The following is a 25,766-nucleotide window of genomic DNA, read 5'->3' as shown; positions in this document are numbered from 1 at the left end:
TTCAGAACCTCTCCACCCCCCGCACAGGCTGAAGCACTTTTTCAGGCAGTGGACGCTCTAAAGATTGAAGGAGTTGTGATTCCCGTTCCCCTTCAGGAACGTGGTCGCGGATTTTACTCCAACTTGTTTGTGGTGCCAAAAAAGGACGGGTCATTCCGTCCCGTTCTGGACCTCAAGCTACTCAACAGACATGTGAGAACCAGACGGTTTCGGATGGAATCTCTCCGCTCGGTCATCGCCTCGATGTCACAAGGAGACTTCCTAGCATCGATCGACATCAAGGATGCTTATCTCCATGTGCCGATCGCACCCGAACATTATAGTTTCCTGCGTTTCGCCATCGGGGACGAACACCTCCAGTTCGTGGCATTGCCTTTCGGCCTGGCGACAGCCCCACGGGTTTTCACCAAGGTCATGGCATCCGTCGTGGCGGTCCTGCACTCTCAGGGCCACTCGGTGATCCCCTACTTAGACGATCTCCTAGTTAGGGCCCCTTCTCGGGTGGCGTGTCAACAAAGCCTTACCGTCGCTCTGGCGACTCTACAGCAGTTCGGGTGGATCATCAATTTCCCGAAATCCAAGTTGACACCGACCGAATCACTGACTTACCTCGGGATGGAGTTTCATACCCAGCCAGCGTTAGTCAAGCTACCGCGGGACAAACAGCTTTCTCTGCAGGCGGGGGTGCAATCACTTCTTCAGAGTCAGTCACACCCCTCAAGGCGCCTCATGCACTTCCTGGGGAAGATGGTTGCAGCTATGGAGGCAGTGCCGTTCGCGCAATTCCATCTACGGCCACTCCAATGGGACATTCTTCGCAAATGGGACAAGAGTGCGGCTTCCCTCGACAAGAACATCTCTCTTTCCCTTGCAACCAAAACATCACTTCAGTGGTGGCTCCTACCCACATCTCTGTCTCGGGGAAAATCCTTCCTACCCCCAACCTGGGCCGTGGTCACCACGGACGCGAGCCTGTCAGGTTGGGGAGCGGTTTTTCTCCACCACAGGGCTCAAGGAACCTGGACTCCGATAGAATCGTCACTTCAGATCAATATCCTGGAGATAAGGGCAGTATATCTAGCCCTATTGGCTTTCCATCGGCGGCTGGAGGGCAGACAGATCCGAATCCAGTCGGACAACGCCACTGCCGTCGCCTACATCAACCACCAAGGCGGCACTCGCAGTCGTCAAGCCTTCCAGGAAGTCCGGCGGATTCTGCAGTGGGTGGAAGCCACAGGCTCCACCATCTCCGCAGTTCACATCCCGGGCGTGGAAAACTGGGAAGCAGATTTTCTCAGTCGTCAGGGCATGGACGCGGGGGAATGGTCTCTGCATCCAGACGTGTTTCGAGAGATTTGTCGCCGCTGGGGAACGCCGGACGTCGATCTCATGGCGTCACGACACAACAACAAGGTCCCGGCCTTCATGGCACGGTCTCAGGATCACAGAGCTCCGGCAGCGGACGCTTTAGTCCAGGATTGGTCGCAGTTTCGACTGCCTTATGTGTTTCCCCCTCTGGCGATGCTGCCCAGGGTACTACGCAAGATCAGGTCCGACTGCCATCTCGCCATTCTCGTCGCTCCAGACTGGCCGAGGCGGTCGTGGTATCCGGATCTGTGGCATCTCACGGTGGGTCAACCGTGGGCACTTCCAGACCGCCCAGACTTTCTGTCACAAGGCCCGTTTTTCCATCTGAATTCTGTGGCCCTCAACCTGACTGTGTGGCCATTGAGTCCTGGCTCCTAGCGTCTTCAGGGTTATCTCAGGATGTCATTGCCACCATGAGACAAGCCAGGAAGCCAACGTCCGCCAAGATCTATTACAGGTCTTGGCAAATCTTCCTATCCTGGTGCGCTGATAACGGCTTTCCGCCATGGCCGTTTGCCTTACCCACATTCCTTTCATTCCTACAATCTGGAATGGACAAGGGTTTGTCCCTCGGCTCTCTCAAGGGCCAAGTATCGGCGCTATCCGTGTTTTTTCAAAAGCGTCTAGCCAGGCTTCCGCAGGTCCGCACGTTCCTGCAGGGGGTCTGCCACATGGTCCCACCTTACAAACGTCCGTTGGAACCTTGGGATCTTAACAGGGTCCTGACGGCTCTTCAAAAGCCGCCTTTTGAGCCGCTGCGGGATGTCTCTCTCTCCCGTCTGTCGCAGAAGGTGGCCTTCCTGGTGGCAGTCACATCACTTCGGAGAGTGTCTGAGCTTGCAGCGCTGTCATGCAAAGCCCCCTTCCTGGTTTTTCACCAGGATAAGGTGGTTCTGCGTCCTGTCCCAGAATTTCTCCCTAAGGTGGTATCCCCTTTTCATCTAAATCAGGATATCTCCTTGCCTTCCTTTTGCCCTAATCCAATTCACCAGTGTGAAAAGGATTTGCACTCTTTGGATCTAGTGAGAGCACTCCGGTTCTACGTGTCTCGCACGGCGCCCCTGCGCCGTTCAGATGCGCTCTTTGTCCTTGTCGCTGGCCAGCGTAAGGGCTCTCAGGCCTCCAAGTCAACCTTGGCTCGGTGAATGAAGGAACCGATTCTCGAGGCCTACCGTTCTTCTGGGCTTCCGCTCCCTTCAGGGCTGAAAGCCCATTCTACCAGAGCCGTAGGTGCGTCCTGGGCATTGCGGCACCAGGCGACGGCTCAGCAGGTGTGTCAGGCAGTTACGTGGTCTAGTCTGCACACTTTCACGAAGCACTATCAAGTGCATACCTATGCTTCGGCAGACGCCAGTCTAGGTAGGCGAGTCCTTCAGGCGGCGGTTGCCCACCTGTAAGAGGGGGCCGTTTTCGGCTCTTTTGATTGAGGTATTCTTTTACCCACCCAGGGACTGCTCTTGGACGTCCCAATTGTCTGGGTCTCCCAATGGAGCGACAAAGAAAAAGGGAATTTTGTTTACTTACCGTAATTTCCTTTTCTTCTAGCTCCTATTGGGAGACCCAGCACCCACCCCTGTGCCCTTTGGGCTGGTTGTTCTTTTGTGTACACATGTTGTTGATGTTGAATTGTTCTTTTGGTTCATGGTCTTCAGTTCTCCGAACATCCTTCGGATTGAATTTACCCTAGACCAATTTATGTTTTCTCCTTCCTGCTTTTGCACCAAAACTGAGGAGCCCGTGGTCCACGGGAGGGTGTATAGGCAGAGGGGAGGGGTTACACTTTTTAAAGTGTAATACTTTGTGTGGCCTCCAGAGGCAGAAGCTATACACCCAATTGTCTGGGTCTCCCAATAGGAGCTAGAAGAAAAGGAATTTACGGTAAGTAAACAAAATTCCCTTTTTTATTAGCGCTATAAATAAATACAAGAAAATTCCCAATTAAATGATGCTCTCAGAAATTGACTGTGGCATTTCCATTGTTAAACCGCAGCGATTGGATATATATATCCAGGCATTGCCGTTATAGGCAGATATGGGCTGTGTGTCGGGAATGGTGCGGGCTCAGCTCCTGAACCTGCTCCATATATGTGGCCCCCTAATGTAGGATATAATGGAAAAGTTACAAGATATTTAAGTAATATTAAGTAATATTTCTAGTCAGTTGTTTTTCCATCTTGTATTATAGTACAGAAAGAATTACTAAAAAAAATCCCAAGTAAAAAATAAAATCTTTCACAATGTTCTTTTATTAATAACATAAAGTTAAAAACTTCACATTATTGTTGTTTCTGTATGCTTAACAACCTGTACTATAAAAGTAATTTATCTTACAAGTTGAGTGTTGAGTAAATCCAATCCCGAAAATTCCCTTAATACTCCTCTGCATTGTTGTAGTGCAGTGAGGAAGAACAAGGGGCGCTATAATTTAGTGGGGACCCCCAGCTATCTGACCGCTATGTTAGGCTGCTTTCACACTACGTTTTTTTAACATGCGTCCTGAACGTTTTTTTAATGCAAAAACGGATCCATTGCAAATGCGTTTTCATTTCAATGCATTTGTAATGGAGTCTCGTCAACATGCGTTTGCGAGCGTTATAGTGAGGATCCAGCGACTTGCAGTTTTTTAAACATTCTTCAAAAACGCTTGTAGCGTTTTTGAGCTGCTTCCAAATACTGCAAGTCGTTGGATCCTGACTAAACAGCACGCAAACGTATGTGAACGGTGGTATGCTGATAAACAGCATCCTGTTTGGCCAGAAACCAGCCTGGCGTGATCACAGTCTCTCTATCTCTCTATCTCTCTCTCCTCTCCTCTTTTTTTGTTTCTTCTCTCTCTCTCTCTCTCTCTCTCTCTCTCTCTCCCTCTCCCCCTCCCTCCCTCCTCCTCCTCCTCCTCCTCCTCCTCTCTGCTGTCTCCCCTCTCTGTCTCCCTTCTCTGCTCTCTCTCTCCCCTCTCTGCTCTTTTCTCTCCCCTCTCTTCTCCTCTCTGCTCTCGTCTCCTCTCTGCTCCCTCCTCTTTTCTCTTCTCTCTTCTCCTTACTCCTCCTCTCCTCTCTCTTCTCCTCTCTGCTCTGTTCTCTTTTCCTCTCTCCTTTCTTCCCTCTCTCCTCTCACTCTCTTTTGCCCCCAGCTGCATCTGAATTTTCCAATCTGTCACGTTCAGTTCTCCTCACTCCCGATCACATGTCTCCAATGCCTGCCCATAAACTTCAAGTGGCAGGATCCTGTAAAATAACACATGCGTTTCTCTTTGTAAAAACAGGATCCGCTTTTGCAGCAAAAAAACGATCATGAGGCACGTTAAAAAAAACGTAGTGTGAAAGCAGCCTTACACTGGTTTCACAACAGCGTTTTCCTGCCGCACTCGCAGATCCGGCACAAGGACAGTACAGTTCACTGGCAAGCTCCGAGCACATGTGGTCATGTAACCGGAGCATGTGACAGCATGTGACCGGGGCTTGCCACACTGTCTGTGAACTATATTGTACTGTGTTGCCCTTATGCCGGATCCGGCAGTGCGGCAGAATACCGCTGATGTGTTTGTGCCCTTAGTTGTGGAACAGCGCCTTTAAGGCCCAAACTAGGCCACGTCCTGAAGGATGTAAGGTAGCTGGAGGTAAACATGAAGTGCTTGCGATGTTTTCACTCCTTGTCTCCTTGTCTGTTTTTAGGTACGTAGATTTGCAGAAGCTTTCTTTTGCCTTGAGCATCCTAGACAAGCGGCCCTGGCATACCAAGAACTGCAGTGAGTGTGCAAATTATACATGTAATAACTCGCAAGATTTCTTACAGGTTATCATCCTGGAATCCAAGCAGTTCTGAATATATAATAACTGAAGATAGTTATGGGAAAGTGATTAATTACATTTAATGGATCTGATCCTATATAAATAGATGGCAGTGTGCCTAGACTGCAGTAACAGAAATCTCTGGGCAGTGCTAAAGGGCTTTGAGCGCTCCATGTCACAGACTTCACCTTCCTATTTTATTTTACATTTCAAAGATAGATGTGAAGTAAATGAAATTTGTTATTGACTAAACTTATGTGATTTCTTCTGTCTTTCTTATAATCACTAGATTGATATTTCTCTCTACAGTGCCCAAAGTCATCTCCAAATGTCAACAGCTATAAAGAATTCCACCTACTTCAGCTCCCTGCCACCGCTGCCCATAGAGTGTTGTGAGCTGGATGGAGACTTGAACTCCTTGCCTATTATTTTTGAAGATCGGTACTTAGATTACATTACAGAAGGTATGTACGGGTAATACGAGCGCACAGGAATATGGATTCCTCCCTGTCTCTGACTGTGGGGCAGGCTGCCCTGACCTACATGTTCTCAGAGTGCGATGTGTAGAAGAATATGCTTCAGGCTTCTTGTAAGGAGGACACACGCGCATTCAGTAGATGTTACTTTCTGAACCTTCACACTGCAGATTACAGATCTATAGAGCTAGAGGCAGGAAGCAAAAGAGTACACGAAACATGCAGACATTAATATATAGAATGACACCATCCTCCTGCACATTACACATGTATTATTTTTTTTACACATCACTACTCGTAGTTGCAGTAGAGCTCATTGGCAATGTTGACAACATGGTTGTTAACCCCTTCATTACCTTGGACGGATCTATCCGTCAAGGATCGTGTCCCGTTAAGCCCCGCCCCCTGCTGCGGGCAGGCGGCGGTCGGCACACATTTCAGCTGTTTTCAACAGCTGACATGTGTGCCTGCATGTTGCGAGTGGAATCGTTTCCACTCGCAACATTTAACCCCTTAAATCTCGCTGCCAAAGTCTGGCAGTGAGATCTATATGCGCGCGGCCATGTTTTTTACTTACCGCCGCCCCCACCGGAAGTCACGTGAGTGATCACGTGACGTTCGGTGGTTGCCATCGTAGCACAGGGTCATGTGATGACGCCTGCAGTTACAAAGTTTCACTTTCGTTTTTCCTCGGCACGGAGCAGAGGGAAACTGGAAGTGACTGAATCTGCTGTTTACAGCTGTATAGCTGTGATCAGCAGATAGATAATAGCGATCGGCTTGCTGATCGCTATAGCCCCCTAGGGGGACTAGTAAAATAAAAATAAAAAGTAAAAAAAAAGTTTTAAAAAATAAAAAAAAACAAAAAACCTAAAAGTTCAAATCACCCCCCTTTCACCCCATTGAAAATTAAAGGGTTAAAAAATAAATAAATATACACATATTTGGTATCGCCGCGTTCAGAAATGCCCGATCTATCAAAATATAAAATAAATTAATCTGATTGGTAAACGGCGTAGTGGCAAAAAAAATTCCAAATGCCAAAATTACGTTTTTTGGTCGCCGCATGTTTTACGCAAAATGCAATAACAGTCGATCAAAACGTAGCATCTGCGCAAAAATGGTACCATTAAAAATGTTAGCTCGAGACGCAAAAAATAAGCTGTCACTGAGCCATAGATCCCGAAAAATGAGAACGCTACGTGTTTCGGAAAATGGCGCAAAACGTGCGCCACTTTTATTGGACAAACTTGTGAATTTTTTTTTAACCCCTTAGATACAAGTAAACCTATACATGTTTGGTGTCTACAAACTCGCACCGACCTGAGGCATCACATACATACATCAGTTTTACCATATAGTGAACACGGTGAATAAAACATCCCAAAAAGTATTGTGCGATCACACTTTTGTTGCAGTTTTTCCACACTTGGAATTTTTTTGTTGTTTTCCAGTACAATATATGGTAAAACCTATGGTTTCATTTAAAAGTACAACTCGTCCCGCAAAAAACAAGCCCTCATATGGCAAGATTGACGGAATAATAAAAAAGTTACGGCTCTCGGAAGAAAAGGAGCAAAAAACAAAAACGCAAAAACGGAAAGTGCCCGGGGGCTGACGGGGTTAAATATATACATTATATTTATGCACACATATTGTATATTTTTCATTTATACCACACACTTTCAGTCAAGAAAAAATAAACCTTGCTACATAGGGTGTGTCCTTATACAATGTCCGTCCCAATCTTTGAGAGAACTGCCCTCTGTCCTTCTGCCCCACATTTATCTGTCTGATCAGTGCGGGACAGGAGAGGAAGCTACAAGGACCGGCACTTCACTCGAGGTGTACAGATGCTCTACATCCTTGGTAGCCAAGGACCTTTCATGATAATCAGTCTCATGCCTGGAAGGGACTTCAAAATGCTTGAATTTATATTGTGTTTGTTTTGATGATGTAACTGAATTGAGTGTGTTACAGCTGGGTTGTGTGTGTTTTGTTGATGTAGCTGATCTGTGTGTTGTAGCTGAGTTGTGTGTGTTATGTTGATGTAGCTGAGCTGTGCGTGTTGTACCTGAACTGAGTTGTGTTTGTGTTTTGTTGATGTAGCTGAACTGCTTGTGTGTTGATGTAGTTCTGTTGTGTATGTTAATGTAGCTGAGCTGTGTGTGTATATGCAAATAGCAGAGGTGTGTGTGGCCATGCAGAATGAGTACTTCTATACACTGTTAGGAAAGCGTTAATAAGTAGGAAGTATGATTTTCCCCATTTTCTGCTGTCCAAAACTAAATCGCCTATGCAGTAAAGCCAGTGAACTGTAAGTGATGCAAAAGAACGTGACACTAGGTGGGGAATAGAGTCAGAGAGGCAGAGGCTCATGATGTGCTCCAATCACATCCAGAGCATGGTAACCTTGTGTGTGTGTGTATATGTGTTACGGCGCAGCAGCTTTTATGAACAAAGATGTAGATTGGCTCATCTTTCTAAGAGCAACATGACAAAATAAGCTTTTTGGATGGCTCAGGGGTGTTGATCATCGTGGGATACCACTACAAGAATGATTAGACAATTCTTGAAGTAAATCTAACACCAGCTGCATATACTATTAAGAAGATCTTTTAGATTTGATGAGGCTGGGATACTATCTTTGAAGATCCATATCAGGATAGCAGTATAACCCCTTTTGAAAGTGTTGCTACGTAATACTAAAATGCTGCATTTTATGAATCTTTTTGTAGCTGGATTAAAGCACTACTGCAGCGTTCTTTTTTTTTTTTTTTTTTTTTCTTTCTTTCCCCAACACTGGAGTGTGGCTTTAAATGTAAGTCCCCTGCGCTATGATGCGCTATGATGATATACTCACCATCCGGTGGCTTCATTGTTTTTCTGCATTGCTCCGGTTCCACGGCGCAATCTTGTGTCTGTAAATTCTGACTGGCCGGAAGTTAGAAGTTACGTCACAAGCTGTCAGTGGAAGTCTAGAAGGTGTCTCTCATAGACTTGAATTGAGTTGTGACCTCCGGCATGCTTCATGAGACACTGGAACTGCCAGTAGGTCACAAATCCCCGGAGACCGATCAGAGCAATGCTGGAAACAGATTAAGTCAGTGGAAGGTGAATATGAGACCGGGGCAGGGGACTTAGATTTAAAGCGCCACTCCATCAGTGCCACATAAAATAAAAAACCCCCGCTAGAGTGGTGCTTTTATAAAATGCACAGTTTAATATCAGGATTATACATTCGTTCACACACGGATTTTCAAAGTAAGCACACAAGCCTCTTCAGGGCTAGGATACCTATTTAGTAACGTTTATAGTTTTTATTGTAACATCTAATCAATCTTCTTTAAATGATATTTCAGTGAAAACAATAATAGATTATGAAAATTTGAATGGAATTATCGAACTGCAAAGCTGCTATACTTAAAGAGGTTTTTGCCACAAACAAAGTTACTTTTAATCAATAGATGTTGGAATGATAATAAGTTCCACAATTGGATGTGTTTAAAGAAATGTTCCTGTGCTGAGATCTTATATATGTGACCCTGCTATGTACTGTGTAATGGCTGTGTCTGACCGTACAGGGACATGGTCTGATCATGCCACATCTCCTGGGCAGGGGAGGAAGTAATAAAGTACACAGACATTACATCATGGGATGGCAAATTATTATTTTCTTTGAGGTAAAACCTTTTTTAATTACAGGTAGAGAAATGTTTTACCTCACAAAAAGAATCATCTATCATGCTAACCTCATTTGCATCCTCCCCATCTCAGAAGATGTGGTATGATTAAACCATATCACTGTACAGTCAGACATGGCCATTACACAGTACATAGCAGGGGCACATATATAAGATATCTCAGCACAGGAACATATTTTTAAACACATCCAATTGTGGAACTTATTATTATTCCAAGATCTCTTGCTTAAAATGAATTTCTCTGACACCTCATTGGGGGACACAGGACCATGGGGTGTTATGCTGCCTATCCATAGGAGGACACTAAGTAGATGCAAAAAGCATTAGCTCCTCCTCTGCAGTATACACCCCCTGGCCAGGCCAGGCAACCCCAGTTTTAGCTTAGTGTCTGTAGGAGGCACATCCTTTCAAGGTTTTGTTATTTTTTGAGGGCGACGGTTTCCCTTAGGGACTGATCTCCCAATACCATCAATGGGCGGGAACGCAGAGTGTTGCCTCCACGTACCCCCTCCTGCGACGCTGGATCCTGGGCTGCCTTTTACTGGACGACGAGTCCCCCGCCGCCACCGCCGCAACTGTCAGCCCAGGGCCTAGGGCTCCCAGCCCACCGGAATGGGCACAGTTTCTGTCCCAATCCATGGAAAAACTGTCACAGAACCTGGTGCTGGCTATGCAATGTCATTCGCCACACCCTTCTGGGCCCCTGGACGGGACGCAGCCTGAGGATACCCCTATGGAGGATTCTTCTGAGGTAATCCGGGCCCATGCTTCACCGGTTGCAGGGATCAGGAAAAGAGCACACAGCCGGGTGTCTCCAGCACTCTCTCATGGCCCCCATGGCTCTCCCTTGGGAGCACACAGGGCAGGCTCTCCCACACGCTCCACGGCTTCTGAAGAGCTGGAGGAGGGAGAATGCTGTTTGTACCAGGATGATTCCTTGGTTTCACCCTCCCCAGATGATCAAACTGCAATAGACTCCCTTATAGCAGCAATCAACCAGACTCTGCATGTGGAGGATCCCCCATCCACTACCACTGACCATGTGGTCTCCTTTAAGAGGGCAAGGAAACCCCAAAAGGTTTTCGCTGATCACCCAGAGTTTCAGGATATCCTTACAAAGCAAAGGGAGAAGCCTGACAGGTGCTTCGGTAACCGTAAACTCATGGAGTCCCAGTACCCTTTTGCCTCACCTGCCCCTAAGAGCTGGGCCGATCTGCCCTCTGTCGACCCCCCCGGTCTCCCGCCTTGCCACAAAAACGCTCCTGTCTTTACCCGATGGTTCCTCCATCAAGGACCCGACAGAGACAGGTGGAGCACCTCGCCTGCTCTGCCTTTGAGGCTGCGGGTTTCTCCCTCTCGCCCTCTTTTGCCTCTGTGTGGGTCGCAAAGGCGATCTCGGTCTGGGCAGAATCCCTTAACTCTTCGCTTGAGGAATCCCAGTTCCCTCATACCGTCACAGAGGTAACAGCTCAAATTGCCGCTGCGGCGGCGTACCTCATGCATTCCTCCATTGATGCTGCTACCTGCGCAGCTTTTGCCGCCTCAAATACCATAGCCATCCGTAGAGCTCTCTGGCTCCGACAATGGCGAGCGGACTCTGCTTCCAAGAAGTCTCTCACGGGCCTTCCCTTTTTTCCAGACCGATGGTTTGGCGAACGTCTGGACAAGCTCATTTCTGACGCCACGGGAGGAAAAAGTACCTCCTTTCCCCAGCTGAAGCCCAGGACGACCTTCACCAGACGTCCACAGTCCTCGTTCCGCTCCTTTCGGAACTCATTTGGTTGGTCGACATCCCGCTCTGTCCCCGCCACTAGCCGCGGACTACGCAGGGACCAACCTTCTCAGCTCTCCCCGAAACCCACTTCGTCATGGCAGCTTAGACCAAAACAGTCCAGGACTAGGGAGACTCTTCCACGACGTTTTCCCCCCTCATGACTCCTTTGGCGCCCCAGAAGACACACTCCTTGTAGGAGGTCGAGTGCGGCTCTTTCAACACATCTGGGCTGCCGCCTCAGACGACAAATGGGTGCAAGACCTTGTGTCTTCCGGTTACCACATAGAATTTCGGACCAGACCCCCGAGTCGGTTCCTTCTCTCAAACCCCCCAAAGACTCGAAAACGACGCAAGGACTTTTTTCTCAGCAATCCACTCGTTCCAAACAGCAGGAGTGATAATACCCGTCCCGGACGATGAGAAGTTCAGGGGTTTTTATTCCAACCTCTTTGTGGTCCCCAAAAAGGATGGGTCAGTTCGACCCATCCTGGACCTGAAACACCTGAACAAACATGTGCACGTACATTATTGCATCCATGGTCGAAGGGGAATTTCTCGCCTCCATAGATATCAATGACGCGTACCTGCACAAACCCATCACTCCAGATCACCAAAAGTTCCTCCGCTTCGCAGTTCAGGACTCTCATTTACAATTCGTAGCCCTACCCTTCGGCCTTGCCACTGCACCAAGGGTCTTCACCAAAGTCATGGCGGCCGCCATGAGCGTCCTTCACGCCAGGGGAGTAGTCGTTCTCCCTTACTTGGATGACCCCTTCATCAAGGCCCCCTCCTTCCGCGACTGCTCGACCAGCGTACAGATCACCGTGGACACCCTATCCCGCTTAGAGTGGCTACTGAATCTAGACAAATCACCCCCGGTCCCATCACGATCCATCACATTCCTGGGCATGTCCCTGGACACCCGTCGGGGCTTGCTCTATCTCCCTCAGGACAAGGCGATCGCTCTTAGACAAGCGGTACGCTGCCTTCTACGTCCTCCGTCTCGCTCCATTCGATTCAGCATGAAGGTGCTCGGCAGGATGGTGGCGGCTATGGAGGCAGTACCTTTTGCTCAACTGCACCTCCGCCCACTGCAGCTAGCCCTTCTAGCTACCTGGGACAAGAGCCCCTTCTCCCTGGACAAACATCTTCACCTGACGCCTTCAGTCAGGTATGCACTCCGCTGGTGGCTTCGATCCTCCTAGGCTGGGGAGCAGTGTACCGGCACCACACTGCTCAAGGACGTTGGACGCCCCAGGAGTCTTCCCTACCCATAAACTTCCTGGAAATCCGCGCGATCTTCCTCGCCCTCAGGGCGTTCTGCCCTCTGCTAGCGGGTCGTCAGATTCGAGTCCAATCGGACAATGCGACAGCTGTAGCCTATATCAATCGGCAGGGGGGCACCCGCAGCAAAGCGGCTGATCTCGAGGCCCACAAGATCCTCAGCTGGGCCGAATCGACGGGGTCAGTGATATCAGCGGTACACATACCGGGGGTAGAGAACTGGGCAGCAGACTTTCTAAGTCGCCAGGCCTGGCCGCCGGAGAATGGTCTCTCCACCCAGAAGTGTTTCTACACATCTGCACTCGCTGGGGCACACCAGACGTGGATCTAATGGCCTCAAGGTTGAACGCAAAGGTACCCGCGTTCATAGCCAGGTCACGCGACCCGCAGTCCATCGGCGCGGATGCTCTGGTCTGCTCCTGGCACCACTTCCGCCTGCCTTACATATTTCCACCTCTACCCCTGCTGCCGCGGGTAATCAGGAAGATCAAGGCAGAGGGAGTCCCGGTGATACTGATAGCACTGGACTGGCCCAGGCGCGCCTGGTACGCCGAATTAGTACAAATACTCGCAGACGTACTGTGGCGCCTTCCAGACATACCAGAATTGCTGACCCAAGGGCCCATTTCCCATCAGAACTCCAGAGCCCTGAAGCTGACGGCATGGCCATTGAGACCTGGGTATTAACAAGAGCGGGATTCTCCCCCGCGGTTATCTCCACCATGATCAGCGCCCGAAAGCCTGCTTCATCCCGCATTTACCACCGTACGTGGAAAATCTTCTTTTCATGGTGCAGGGAAACTAACGTCCAGCCTATGACTCTGGCCATCCCCAAAATTCTCGACTTTCTGCAGTCTGGCTTGCAAGTGGGGTTGGCTCTCAGTTCCCTTAAAGGGCAGGTCTCAGCGCTCTCAATCTTCTACCAATGCCGCCTGGCTCAAAAACCGCAAGTCAAGACCTTCCTCCAGGGCGTTTCCCATCTAGTTCCCCCGTACAAACGGCCGCTGGACCCATGGGACCTCAATCTCGTTCTGGACGGTCTCCACAGGTCTCCCTTTGAACCTCTCAAAGAATGCTCCCTTGCTCTTCGGTCCTGGAAGGTAACATTCCTGGTGAGCAATTACGTCCATCAGACGGGTTTGGGAGCTGGCAGCACTCTCTTGCCGCGAGCCTTTTCTGATCTTTCACCAGGACAAGGTGGTTCTGCGCCCCCTTCCGGATTTTCTTCCAAAGGTTCCTACCCCGTTTCATTTGAACGAGGACATTGTTCTGCCTTCCTTTTTGTCCACACCTAGTTCATAGGGTGGAAAGGTCTCTGCATTCGTTAGACCTCGTCAGAGCTCTCAGATATTACATATCCAGGAAAACGGACTCTTTGTTCGTCATTCCTGAGGGGCCTAAGAAGGGACAGGCAGCTTCAAAGGCAACTCTGGCTCACTGGATTCGCTCTGCGATCCAGGAAGTCTACCGCTTGCAACTCAAGCCCATTCCTAGTGGGCTGCGGGCTCATTCCACGCGAGCAGTTGGCGCTTCGTGGGCCATTCGGCATCAGGCTTCAGTGGAACAGGTGTGTAAGGCTGCGACCTCGTCTAGCCTACATACTTTTTCAAAGCATTACAGAGTCCATACCCAGGTTTCAGCTGAGGCAAATCTGGGTAGGAAAATTCTGCAAACGGCAGTAGAGCACCTCTCTCAGTAAGTGCTCCAGGCTGTCTGGGACTGGTTCCTAGTTCTTGGGTTGTGTTGTCTTCGTTTATTTTTTCCCACCCATGGACTGCTTTAGGACGTCCCATGGTCCTGTGTCCCCAAATGAGGCATCAGAGAAAAACGGATTTTTGTGTACTCACCGTAAAATCGTTTTTTTTCTTAGCCATCATTGGGGGACACAGCACCCACCCTGTTGCCCTGTTGGGCCTTGGTTCGCTCACTACCTTATTTGGTTGTGACTCTTTTTTTCTCATGTTCCTCCGTTGAGATAAGTTCTTACTATTTTTTTCTCCTACTGCTTGTGTACTAAAACTGAGGTTGCCTGGCCCGGCCAGGGGGTGTATACTGCAGAGGAGGAGCTATGCTTTTGCATATACTTAGTGTCCTCCTATGGATAGGCAGCATAACACCCATGGTCCTGTGTCCCCCAATGATGGCTAAGAGAAAACGATTTTACGGTGAGTACACAAAAATCTGTTTTTTAAAATTAATGGGGTTGTCTACTATTTTTACATTGATGGCCTATCCTTAGGATAGCTCATCAATGTTAGATCTGGCAGGGTCCGACACCCGACACCCCCGCCGATCAGCCGTTCTTGGTGTTGTCGGCAACCGAAAATGCTCAGTTCCAGAGCTGCTCTGTCTTTTCATAGTGGCTGCATCCGTGTACTGCACATCCACCTTCTATTCAGATCAATAGGAATCGGATGTGCAGTGCCCGGCCACAACCACTATCAGAAGACTGAGCAGCTTCGGAATTGAGCATTTCCGGCTGCCACCACCGGCACCAAGCACAGCTGATGGCAGAGGTGCTGAGTGTCAGATCCCGATCTAACAATGATTTACCTGTTCTAAGGAGAGGCCATCAATGTAAAAGTAGGAGACAACCTCTTTAACTTTGTAGGAAACCCCCTTTAATGAATATTTAATAAATATGTAATAAACTTAATGTGGGTAGTAGCACTAATATAGTGGTGTACTGGCGGACACCATCACTGTGCCACTGGGTTTCCTTACATAGTATTCATATAATAAACATTTCATAGCAGGATGTATAATCGTCATATGTCCACCCGTGGTTATTCTCCCAATGTGATATGGTAAAATGTGTTACAACTTTAAAGTAGCAAATTTGAATCCAATTATGTTGCTCATTTAAGGAGATATAGATAGATGAAGTATGCAAAGCTTGTTTCCTCTTGTTACTAGAGCTTTAAAAGCTCTCATGTTAAGGGATATATAATATTGGATGAGCAGGGTTGATTATTGTCCATGACAATAATTGCATTGACTAATTTCTTTTAAAATATATTGTAGAAAGATGCTGGAATAATGTACTTGTTTTTTTTTTTATTTTACACTGTAGATTTGGATGGGCCATGGCTGGGCGTCAGTACCCTGCAAAAATCCGATTCTAATAAAATGGAGAAGGCTGACAACGAAGATGGATATGTGTATGGTCCTATCAGTCCAGAGCTAAAAGTCGCAGCTGAAGGTATCTCTGCTCCACATTGGTGTTTTGAAGGTGAAAAGCAGCAAACGAAAATGTTAAAATCTAAAAATGAAGATGACAATAAGTCCAAATCTAAAAATAAACTGATGAGAACAATGAAACCTGAAAATCCAAAAAAGATAGTAAAGCAGAACTCTAAAGACTCTGTGGTTTTAGTGAGCTACAAATGTTTAAAAGCTGCTACAGCTGAGGTTATGTCCAAACCATTTGAAGGCAGGCCTTCACATTGCCCTAAAGATGGACTTTATTCTTCTCCAGGGTTTCCAACAGGTGACGCCAAATTGTCTGGGTTGCACACATGGCAAAAGGGACATAACTCTCTGGCTTTAAACCCTGTCGCAAACAAACCACTTTCTGTAGGTGGTGAGAGCTCCAAGGGAAGCCAGAGTATCACCTTGGATTCTGGTAATCTAATCCCTTTCTCCACTGTTTCAGGTGCTGCCAACACACAACAGTCAGGTACTGTGCTTACGCAAATGGACAGTGTGCCTCAACCAAGAGAAAGGAGTCATGTCGGTCAGTACACAGGACCTTCTGGATTGAGGACAATAGAGGTCAAACCAAGTACCAAGAACGCCTATGAAGGTGAAAAAGTAACAGTTATATTTGCCTCCAAGCCAGAAGTATCTAGAGATGTGACGATTAAGGAAGGAATACAGGGACAAGGCTTGTCTACTGTGCCTGGTGGCGTTACGCCATTACTGGAGACAGATTTAGTGTTTGAAAAAGATGTTGCGGTGGATACAAATGTAAAATTACCTGGAATTGGAGACTCGCTCATCAAGTTAAAAAACCCACCACATCTTACATCAAAGGAGATCCACATTATAGTGAGTGGGGATACAATAAAGTTACCTGATCTTAGCATTACCTGTGCATCTTCCAGATTTTCTGATTCCGGGGTAGAAAGCGAGCCTAGCTCTTTTGCAACTCATCCAAATCCAGAATGTTCTTTAGAAAATGTAATCGAGCCTGACACTGTTTCCAATGAGAAGGGATATTCACAGCTATTGCTAAAACCAGAATCTACTTTGAAAACTGCTGTTGAAAGCCACTGTACAGAAAGCACCAGTGCCCTGAGTGAAATCCAGTCGTCATTGACATCGATCAATTCTCTGCCTTCCGATGATGAACTTTCGCCAGATGAAAGTTCAAAGATTTCGGTTGTACCCGAAAGCCAGGTTAAAGATAGTAAAACTGTCCTAGACTTGGGAAGTGTTCCTGTGCCAAAGTTTGATCCCAAAATATCCCACATTCTCACACAGCCTCAATGCGTTGTGTTTTCAGAAAGAGACAATGTCCCAGTGCATTCCTCCCTTTCCAGCATCAGAGACCTTTTCCAGTTTGCCATTTCTGATGAGGAAACTCCGAATGAAGTGAAGAGTATTCCGGTTCCACCACCAGGCTCTGTAACCACTTTTAGAGAACCTCAAATTCCCGAAACGTTTCTTCATAGCCCCCATGTTGCACTCGATCCAGAAGTTATTGTAGTGGGTGAACAATCTGTCGTTTCAGGTTCAGTTGTTATTGATGATGAGGTGACACTACAAAAAGAAGAATCTACTGCCATGGAACCCAAAGAAACCAACCTGGACTTATTTGAAGCTGTGAGTAGTCCTTCTGCTGCTATACTTATGTCTACAAACAGCACAGACATCGTGAAACAAGGTTTGGTTGAAAATTATTTCGGCTCCCAAAGTAGCACAGATATTTCTGACATCAGCCCTGGAGATGACTTTAGGTATGTCACTCCTGAAAGAGAACTTTCAAAGCTGCAGTTGACTGGCCCGCTTTTGCAGGATGATGATGAAGAGGAGGAGCAGGACGAAGAAATGATTGAAAATGGCTATTATGAAGAAACAGACGGCCCAATATACAAGTCAGAAGATCCTGAATGTGAAGTTATCCATGATTCAGCAAATGACAAGTATTTACGATCTGAACGCATTAGTTCTGAATATTTTAAAGATGCCATAACCATGCCGGGCGTCTGCACGACTAGCTGTTTATCATTTTCTTATACCTTAAAAGACTCCCCTTGTGGCATTGCATTTAGTCCAAGGAACGCATCTGACACTATTACAAAGCAGCCAGGTGGTGCCATGTTCGAGTCCTCAACATCTCTTGCCTGGTATGAAAGCTCTCCGAAGCCATTAATGATAGCGTGAGTATTACAACCACCTGTCCATATTTTGACTTTTGATTGTCATGAAATTTCTGTTTCGTTCTGTCTTTTCTTCTCTCCAAAATATGAAACTTTATTCAATAAGGTCAATATACTGGCTTATCTAACAAAGGGAGGAAGTAGTAATGCAGCTGTCCAGTGGATAAAGAGTACTTTTAAAAGTACAAAAAAAAATTAATTGCTCACATATACCGTCTTAGCACTTACTTGGTCCTGCGAGCAACTTCTTTCATTACCAGTATGTATATTGGTATAAATACCAATCTGCACCCTTTTTTCACCCACTAAATGATACCTTTAACCCCTTCACGACTGGCCAAATCTGTGCTTTCCGTTTTTTTTGCTCCCCTTCTTCCGAGAGACATAACATTTTTTTTATTTTTCAGTCAATATGGTCATGTGAGGGGTTATTTTTTGTGGAACGAGCTGTACTTTTAAATGAAACCATGAGTTTTACCATATAGTGTACTGGAAAATGGCAAAAAAAAATCCAAATGCTGAAAAATTGCAAAAAAAGTGCAATTGCATGATTGTTTTTGAGATATTTTATTTACTGTGTTCACTATAGTAAAAATGATATGTCGATGTGATGTCTCCTCAGGTCAGTGCGAGTTCGTAGACCGCTAACATGTATGGGTTTACTTTTATCAAAGTGGTTAAAAAAAAAAATCAGAAGCTTGTCCGAAAAAAGTGATGTATGTGTTGCGCCATTTTCCACGACCCGTAGTGTTCTCATTTTTCGGGATCTATGGCCCAGTGACAGTTTATTTTTTGCATCTCGGCTTTCTGCCCATATACAGTGTACACAGGAAACTGCCAATCAGAGGTTGGGGCGGGGTTATACAGAGCTCATGAATATGCTGGACTACCTGCAGCACGCCAAGTACCTCTAATCATAATTTCCTGCTGATTAATCAATGATTTTATTAAAACTACATGAATCAGCCCAGTATGTGACACATCGCTGGATCAGGATCTCTCTATGTTATGCTGCTCTCAGATTAGGTGGCAAAAACCTGGTGATGGAGTCCCTTGAAAAGGAATTCATGCTGCCCAGACCTCAGGATTCATGAATCATAGCCTGGATTCACAACTAGTCTCAGGTATACTTCTGAAATGTTCCAGCGTTTCAGAGAAAACATAGTTTAAGGTCCGGGCGGGGACCATAGTCAATGACTAGACTAGTCCATCACCGACTCCAGCCAGTTTCTCACCGCACGCTCTTGGTGATTGACAGGTCTCTTACTATGGAAGAGACCTGTCAATCATCGGCAACAGTGCTGGGTAAATTCCAGGTGCTGCCCCAACTAGTCTCTTCTCTCCCTTATAGTCCCTGGCCGGATCTTCAAACTATATTACATGCTGGTGTATCACAGAAAAATATACCTAGCTGCAATCCCTCAGCCAAGCTGTGATTCATGCCTCCCGTGGTCTGGTCATTGTGAAACAGCTAAGAAGTTCCTAACCTTAGTTAGTAAAATGATGCCTGCTAGAAGTGTAAAGGCAGAGCCGTCAAAGACAAAATTGTCTAGTACCACTGCAGTGGTTGAACAATGAGAGTCATTGCCACAGAAAGCCTGGAGTCACACGAGTGTATGAAAAATTAGACTGATTTTCATCCAGCTCAATGGCTGGAAATTCTGGAGAGGCTTCCACACCTGTCTTTTATTTTTGATCATAGAAATTTGGGATCCATTGGTCCCATACATTATCCCATTTATATGTGTAACACACTATGAAGAAAAAGACATGGATCGCACATCCCAAAAATACATTGATCTAAAAGCCGCTAGGCAAAATATTAAATAGAACATGAGGTTCTTTTGTTACCATTCTGATCAGATTGTATTAAGCCCACTGCCACGTCACGGCAAACCTCTTGAGTGGGTCCCTAACCTGACCTTTTTGTGTGGCACCGTGCACCGACCACCGCCGTAGCGACAAAGCGCCAGCAGGGCGGGCGACCTGGCGCCTCACAGCACCCATGCTGCAAGGCAAAGCCCCCAAGGCTCCAGGCCGCGCCGCCCCACCGACACTACACCACCACAACAGCAGCCACCACACAGCACCAGCACACAGTGAGAGGAGCTGTGCACTCACCTCCCACTGGCTCCCATATGTGAACTGGGAGCAAAAAGAAGGCTGACCCCTCTTGCAGTTTCCTGCTGATTAAAATCACCTGTGCCAAATGGGGAGAGTGCAGATCCAAGCAAAAAAAAGAGGGGGATAGAATGTTGTATAACACACTATGAAGAAAAAGACATGGATCGCACATCCCAAAAATACATTGATCTAAAAGCCGCTAGGCAAAATATTAAATAGAACATGAGGTTCTTTTGTTACCATTCTGATCAGATTGTATTAAGCCCACTGCCACGTCACGGCAAACCTCTTGAGTGGGTCCCTAACCTGACCTTTTTGTGTGGCACCGTGCACCGACCACCGCCGTAGCGACAAAGCGCCAGCAGGGCGGGCGACCTGGCGCCTCACAGCACCCATGCTGCAAGGCAAAGCCCCCAAGGCTCCAGGCCGCGCCGCCCCACCGACACTACACCACCACAACAGCAGCCACCACACAGCACCAGCACACAGTGAGAGGAGCTGTGCACTCACCTCCCACTGGCTCCCATATGTGAACTGGGAGCAAAAAGAAGGCTGACCCCTCTTGCAGTTTCCTGCTGATTAAAATCACCTGTGCCAAATGGGGAGAGTGCAGATCCAAGCAAAAAAAAGAGGGGGATAGAATGTTGTATAACACACTATGAAGAAAAAGACATGGATCGCACATCCCAAAAATACATTGATCTAAAAGCCGCTAGGCAAAATATTAAATAGAACATGAGGTTCTTTTGTTACCATTCTGATCAGATTGTATTAAGCCCACTGCCACGTCACGGCAAACCTCTTGAGTGGGTCCCTAACCTGACCTTTTTGTGTGGCACCGTGCACCGACCACCGCTGGCGCTTTGTCGCTACGGCGGTGGTCGGTGCACGGTGCCACACAAAAAGGTCAGGTTAGGGACCCACTCAAGAGGTTTGCCGTGACGTGGCAGTGGGCTTAATACAATCTGATCAGAATGGTAACAAAAGAACCTCATGTTCTATTTAATATTTTGCCTAGCGGCTTTTAGATCAATGTATTTTTGGGATGTGCGATCCATGTCTTTTTCTTCATAGTGTGTTATACAACATTATATCCCCCTCTTTTTTTTGCTTGGATCTGCACTCTCCCCATTTGGCACAGGTGATTTTAATCAGCAGGAAACTGCAAGAGGGGTCAGCCTTCTTTTTGCTCCCAGTTCACATATGGGAGCCAGTGGGAGGTGAGTGCACAGCTCCTCTCACTGTGTGCTGGTGCTGTGTGGTGGCTGCTGTTGTGGTGGTGTAGTGTCGGTGGGGCGGCGCGGCCTGGAGCCTTGGGGGCTTTGCCTTGCAGCATGGGTGCTGTGAGGCGCCAGGTCGCCCGCCCTGCTGGCGCTTTGTCGCTACGGCGGTGGTCGGTGCACGGTGCCACACAAAAAGGTCAGGTTAGGGACCCACTCAAGAGGTTTGCCGTGACGTGGCAGTGGGCTTAATACAATCTGATCAGAATGGTAACAAAAGAACCTCATGTTCTATTTAATATTTTGCCTAGCGGCTTTTAGATCAATGTATTTTTGGGATGTGCGATCCATGTCTTTTTCTTCATAGTGTGCCATTTATATGTGTGTTACATCAAGTATACAGAACACCTCAATTCCTAATTGATATGGGACTTCGGCCTAACCCCTCTGTACTAGATGTAAACTAGATTCAGCAAATATGTCACACATGATGTAGTCTGGCCCTAATCTGGAATCCTAATGAAAAGGCGTATTAGAAATCATTAACAGAGTCTATTGAGTATAGCCTCCTCGCCCTTGTATGCATATTGGGTTATGGCGAGGACTTGAGTACTGATGGGCATGGCAAGACTGCAGTGTCTTGTATTAGCCCAGCACCGGATATCTGATCAGATAGCCACAATCGCAGAATGTATAACTGGCTACTGAACTTTGAAAGGGGTATTAATATAAAAAGAAACCTCATCTCTGAGTTTAAAAAATGTTGGGCCTCGTGGATTGATGGTTTGGTATCTAGAGAATAGCAAAGATAGCGCTTAGGTCTGTTTTGATCGTTAGAACAGTTTATCCTAATAACACTTAGTACATTGAGTTTCATGATGGGTTTCTCACCTAATACCCTCAGATCAGGGCTGTACTTTGCCTTCGTGCTGCCCTAGGCACTTTAAGTGGTCGCGCCCCTTAGTGACAACTTAAAACTGAGTTTTCGCACACGACATCTGTTTAAGGCAGATCTACTCTGTAGCACACTTTAAAAAGTATCAATAAGAAACGAGGGGCAATAACCCCCCCAATGGGGATCACCACAGGCACATCAAAACATAGCATGAGTATAAAATATTCCCACCACACTGTCCCCACTTATATACTGTGACTGTGACACTGCCCCTAATAAACTAAAACACCATACTGCCCTCCCTTATAAACTACTGTATATCCACCACACCTTCCTCGATTATGAAATATGATCTGTACATTGTGAGGAGGGAGCTGCATGATGTGAGGACAATGTCCCATGCAGGCTGCCCCCTCCTCACAATGTTCCATGCATGCTGCCCCCTCCTCACAATGTTCCATGCATGCTGCCCCCTCCTCACAATTTCCCATGCATGCTGGCCCCTCCTCACAATGTCCCATGCATGCTGCCCCCTCCTCACAATGTCCCATGCATGCTGCCCCCTCCTCACAATGTCCCACGCATGCTGCCCCCTCCTCACAATGTCCCATGCATGCTGCCCCCTCCTCACAATGTCCCATGCATGCTGCCCCCTCCTCACAATGTCCCATGCATGCTGCCCCCTCCTCACAATGTCCCATGCATGCTGCCCCCTCCTCACAATGTCCCATGCATGCTGCCCCCTCCTCACAATGTCCCATGCATGCTGCCCCCTCCTCACAATGTCCCATGCATGCTGCCCCCTCCTCACAATGTCCCATGCATGCTGCTCCCTCCTCACAATGTCCCATGCATGCTGCTCCCTCCTCACAATGTCCCATGCATGCTGCCCCCTCCTCACAATGTCCCATGCATGCTGCCCCCTCCTCACAATGTCCCATGCATGCTGCTCCCTCCTCACAATGTCTCATGCATGCTGCCCCCTCCTCACAGTGTCCCATGCATGCTGCCCCCTCACAGTGTCCCATGCATGCTGCCCCCTCCTCACAGTGTCCCATGAGACCCCCCCACACACACTACCCCACTCTTGATATTGACTCCCCTACATTGCTCCACTCCATACTGATCCCACACATGCTGCCCCTTCTCCATAATGAGCTCCCAATGCTGCCCCCCTGTTATTCTGAGTCCTTACACTCCCCCCACCCAATCGATTTTGTCATTGCACTATCCCTCATCCCTTGTCCTCTGTCTCTAGCATTAGCCCCTCTCTCCCACTCCCCCAGCATCAGCCTCTTTCCCCCAGCATCAGCCTCTATCTTCCCTCAGCATCAGCCTCTCTCCCCCAGTCTCAGCCTTTGCCTCCCCCAGCCTCAGCCTGCCCCAGTCTCCGCCTCAGCCTCCCTCCAGCCTCCCCTCAGTCTCCGCCTCAGCCTCCCTAAAGCCTCCCCCAGTCTCCGCCTCAGCCTCCCCCAGTCTCCGCCTCAGCCTCCCTCCAGTCTCAGCCTCCCTCCAGCCTCCCCCCAGTCTCAGCCTCCCTCCCGCCTCCCCCCAGTCGCAGCCTCCCTCCAGCCTCCCCCCAGTCGCAGCCTCAGCCTCCCTCCAGCCTCCCCCCAGTCCCAGCCTCAGCCTCCCCCAAGTCTCAGCCTCTGCCTCCCTCCAGCTTCCCCCCAGTCTCAGCCTCTGCCTCCCTCCAGCCTCCCCCCAGTCTCAGCCTCTGCCTCCCTCTAGCCTCCCCCCAGTCTCAGCCTCTGCCTCCCTCCAGTCTCAGCCTCTGCCTCCCTCCAGTCTCAGCCTCTGCCTCCCTCCAGTCTCAGCCTCTGCCTCCCTCCAGTCTCAGCCTCTGCCTCCCTCCAGTCTCAGCCTCTGCCTCCCTCCAGTCTCAGCCTCTGCCTCCTCCCAGTCTCAGCCTCTGCCTCCCTCCAGCCTCCCCCCAGTCTCTGTCTTCTGCCTCCCTCCAGCCTCCCCCCACTCTCAGCCTCTGCCTCCCTCCAGCCTCCCCCCAGTCTCAGCCTCTGCCTCCCTCCAGTCTCAGCCTCTGCCTCCCTCCAGCCTCCCCCCAGTCTCAGCCTCTGCCTCCTCCCAGTCTCAGCCTTTGCCTCCCTCCAGCCTCCCCCCCAGTCTCAGCCTCTGCCTCCTCCCAGTCTCAGCCTCTGCCTCCCTCCAGCCTCCCCCCAGTCTCAGCCTCTGCCTCCCCCCAGTCTCAGCCTCTGCCTCCCTCCAGCCTCCCCCCCAGTCTCAGCCTCTGCCTCCTACCAGTTTCAGCCTCTGACTCCCCCCAGTCTCAGCCTCTGCCTCCTCCCAGTCTCAGCCTTTGCCTCCCTCCAGCCTCCCCCCCAGTCTCAGCCTCTGCCTCCTCCCAGTCTCAGCCTCTGCCTCCCTCCAGCCTCCCCCCAGTCTCAGCCTCTGCCTCCCTGCAGTCTCAGCCTCTGCCTCCTACCAGTCTCAGCCTCTGCCTCCTACCAGTTTCAGCCTCTGCCTCCCCCCAGTCTCAGCCTCTGCCTCCTCCCAGTCTCAGCCTCTGCCTCCCTCCAGCCTCCCCCCAGTCTCAGCCTCTGCCTCCCTCCAGTCTCAGCCTCTGCCTGCCTCCAGCCTCCCCCCAGTCTCAGCCTCTGCCTCCTACCAGTTTCAGCCTCTGCCTCCCCCCAGTCTCAGCCTCTGCCTCCTCCCAGTCTCAGCCTCTGCCTCCCTCCAGCCTCCCCCCAGTCTCAGCCTCTGCCTCCCTCCAGCCTCCCCCCAGTCTCAGCCTCTGCCTCCTCCCAGTCTCAGCCTTTGCCTCCCTCCAGCCTCCCCCCCAGTCTCAGCCTCTGCCTCCTCCCAGTCTCAGCCTCTGCCTCCCTCCAGCCTCCCCCCAGTCTCAGCCTCTGCCTCCCTCCAGTCTCAGCCTCTGCCTCCCTCCAGCCTCCCCCCCAGTCTCAGCCTCTGCCTCCTACCAGTTTCAGCCTCTGACTCCCCCCAGTCTCAGCCTCTGCCTCCTCCCAGTCTCAGCCTTTGCCTCCCTCCAGCCTCCCCCCCAGTCTCAGCCTCTGCCTCCTCCCAGTCTCAGCCTCTGCCTCCCTGCAGTCTCAGCCTCTGCCTCCTACCAGTCTCAGCCTCTGCCTCCTACCAGTTTCAGCCTCTGCCTCCCCCCAGTCTCAGCCTCTGCCTCCTCCCAGTCTCAGCCTCTGCCTCTCTCCAGCCTCCCCCCAGTCTCAGCCTCTGCCTCCCTCCAGTCTCAGCCTCTGCCTGCCTCCAGCCTCCCCCCAGTCTCAGCCTCTGCCTCCTACCAGTTTCAGCCTCTGCCTCCCCCCAGTCTCAGCCTCTGCCTCCCTCCAGTCTCACCCTCTGCCTCCCTCCAGCCTCCCCCCAGTCTCAGCCTCTGCCTCCTCCCAGTCTCAGCCTCTGCCTCCCTCCAGCCTCCCGCCAGTCTCTGCCTCCCTCCATCCTCCCCCCAGTCTCTGCCTCTGCCTCCCTCCAGTCTCTGCCTCTGCCTCCCTCCAGCCTCCCCCCAGTCTCAGCCTCTGCCTCCCTCCAGTCTCAGCCTCTGCCTCCCTCCAGCCTCCCCCCAGTCTCAGCCTCTGCCTCCTCCCAGTCTCAGCCTCTGCCTCCCTCCAGCCTCCCCCCAGTCTCAGCCTCTGCGTCCCTCCAGCCTCCCCCCAGTCTCAGCCTCTGCCTCCCTCCAGTCTCAGCCTCTGCCTCCCTCCAGTCTCTGCCTCCCTCCAGTCTCAGCCTCTGCCTCCCTCCAGTCTCAGCCTCTGCCTCCCTCCAGT

The 25,766-nt window shown here is 49.3% G+C and overlaps 1 protein-coding gene across 5 annotated transcripts in view; it reads left to right on the top strand.

The window, feature by feature from the left end:
* FAM135A (family with sequence similarity 135 member A) overlaps positions 1–25,766 on the top strand; it is a 189,833-nt gene that overhangs the window by 145,504 nt on the left and 18,563 nt on the right. For 4 of the 5 annotated variants that reach the window (XM_075340243.1, XM_075340242.1, XM_075340241.1 and 1 more), the window contains 3 exons: positions 5,040–5,113; positions 5,466–5,620; positions 15,468–17,778. In XM_075340243.1, coding sequence (XP_075196358.1) covers positions 5,040–5,113; positions 5,466–5,620; positions 15,468–17,778 — 2,540 coding nt within the window. The remainder of the gene's footprint in view (positions 1–5,039; positions 5,114–5,465; positions 5,621–15,467; positions 17,779–25,766) is intronic. The other variant, XM_075340244.1, reaches the window with a different exon arrangement.

The sequence above is a fragment of the Anomaloglossus baeobatrachus genome, chromosome 3, assembly GCF_048569485.1.
Source record: "Anomaloglossus baeobatrachus isolate aAnoBae1 chromosome 3, aAnoBae1.hap1, whole genome shotgun sequence".
Taxonomy (NCBI): domain Eukaryota; kingdom Metazoa; phylum Chordata; class Amphibia; order Anura; family Aromobatidae; genus Anomaloglossus; species Anomaloglossus baeobatrachus.
Note: the sequence above shows the minus strand (reverse complement) of the source record. Positions and strands in the feature narration are given on the sequence as shown.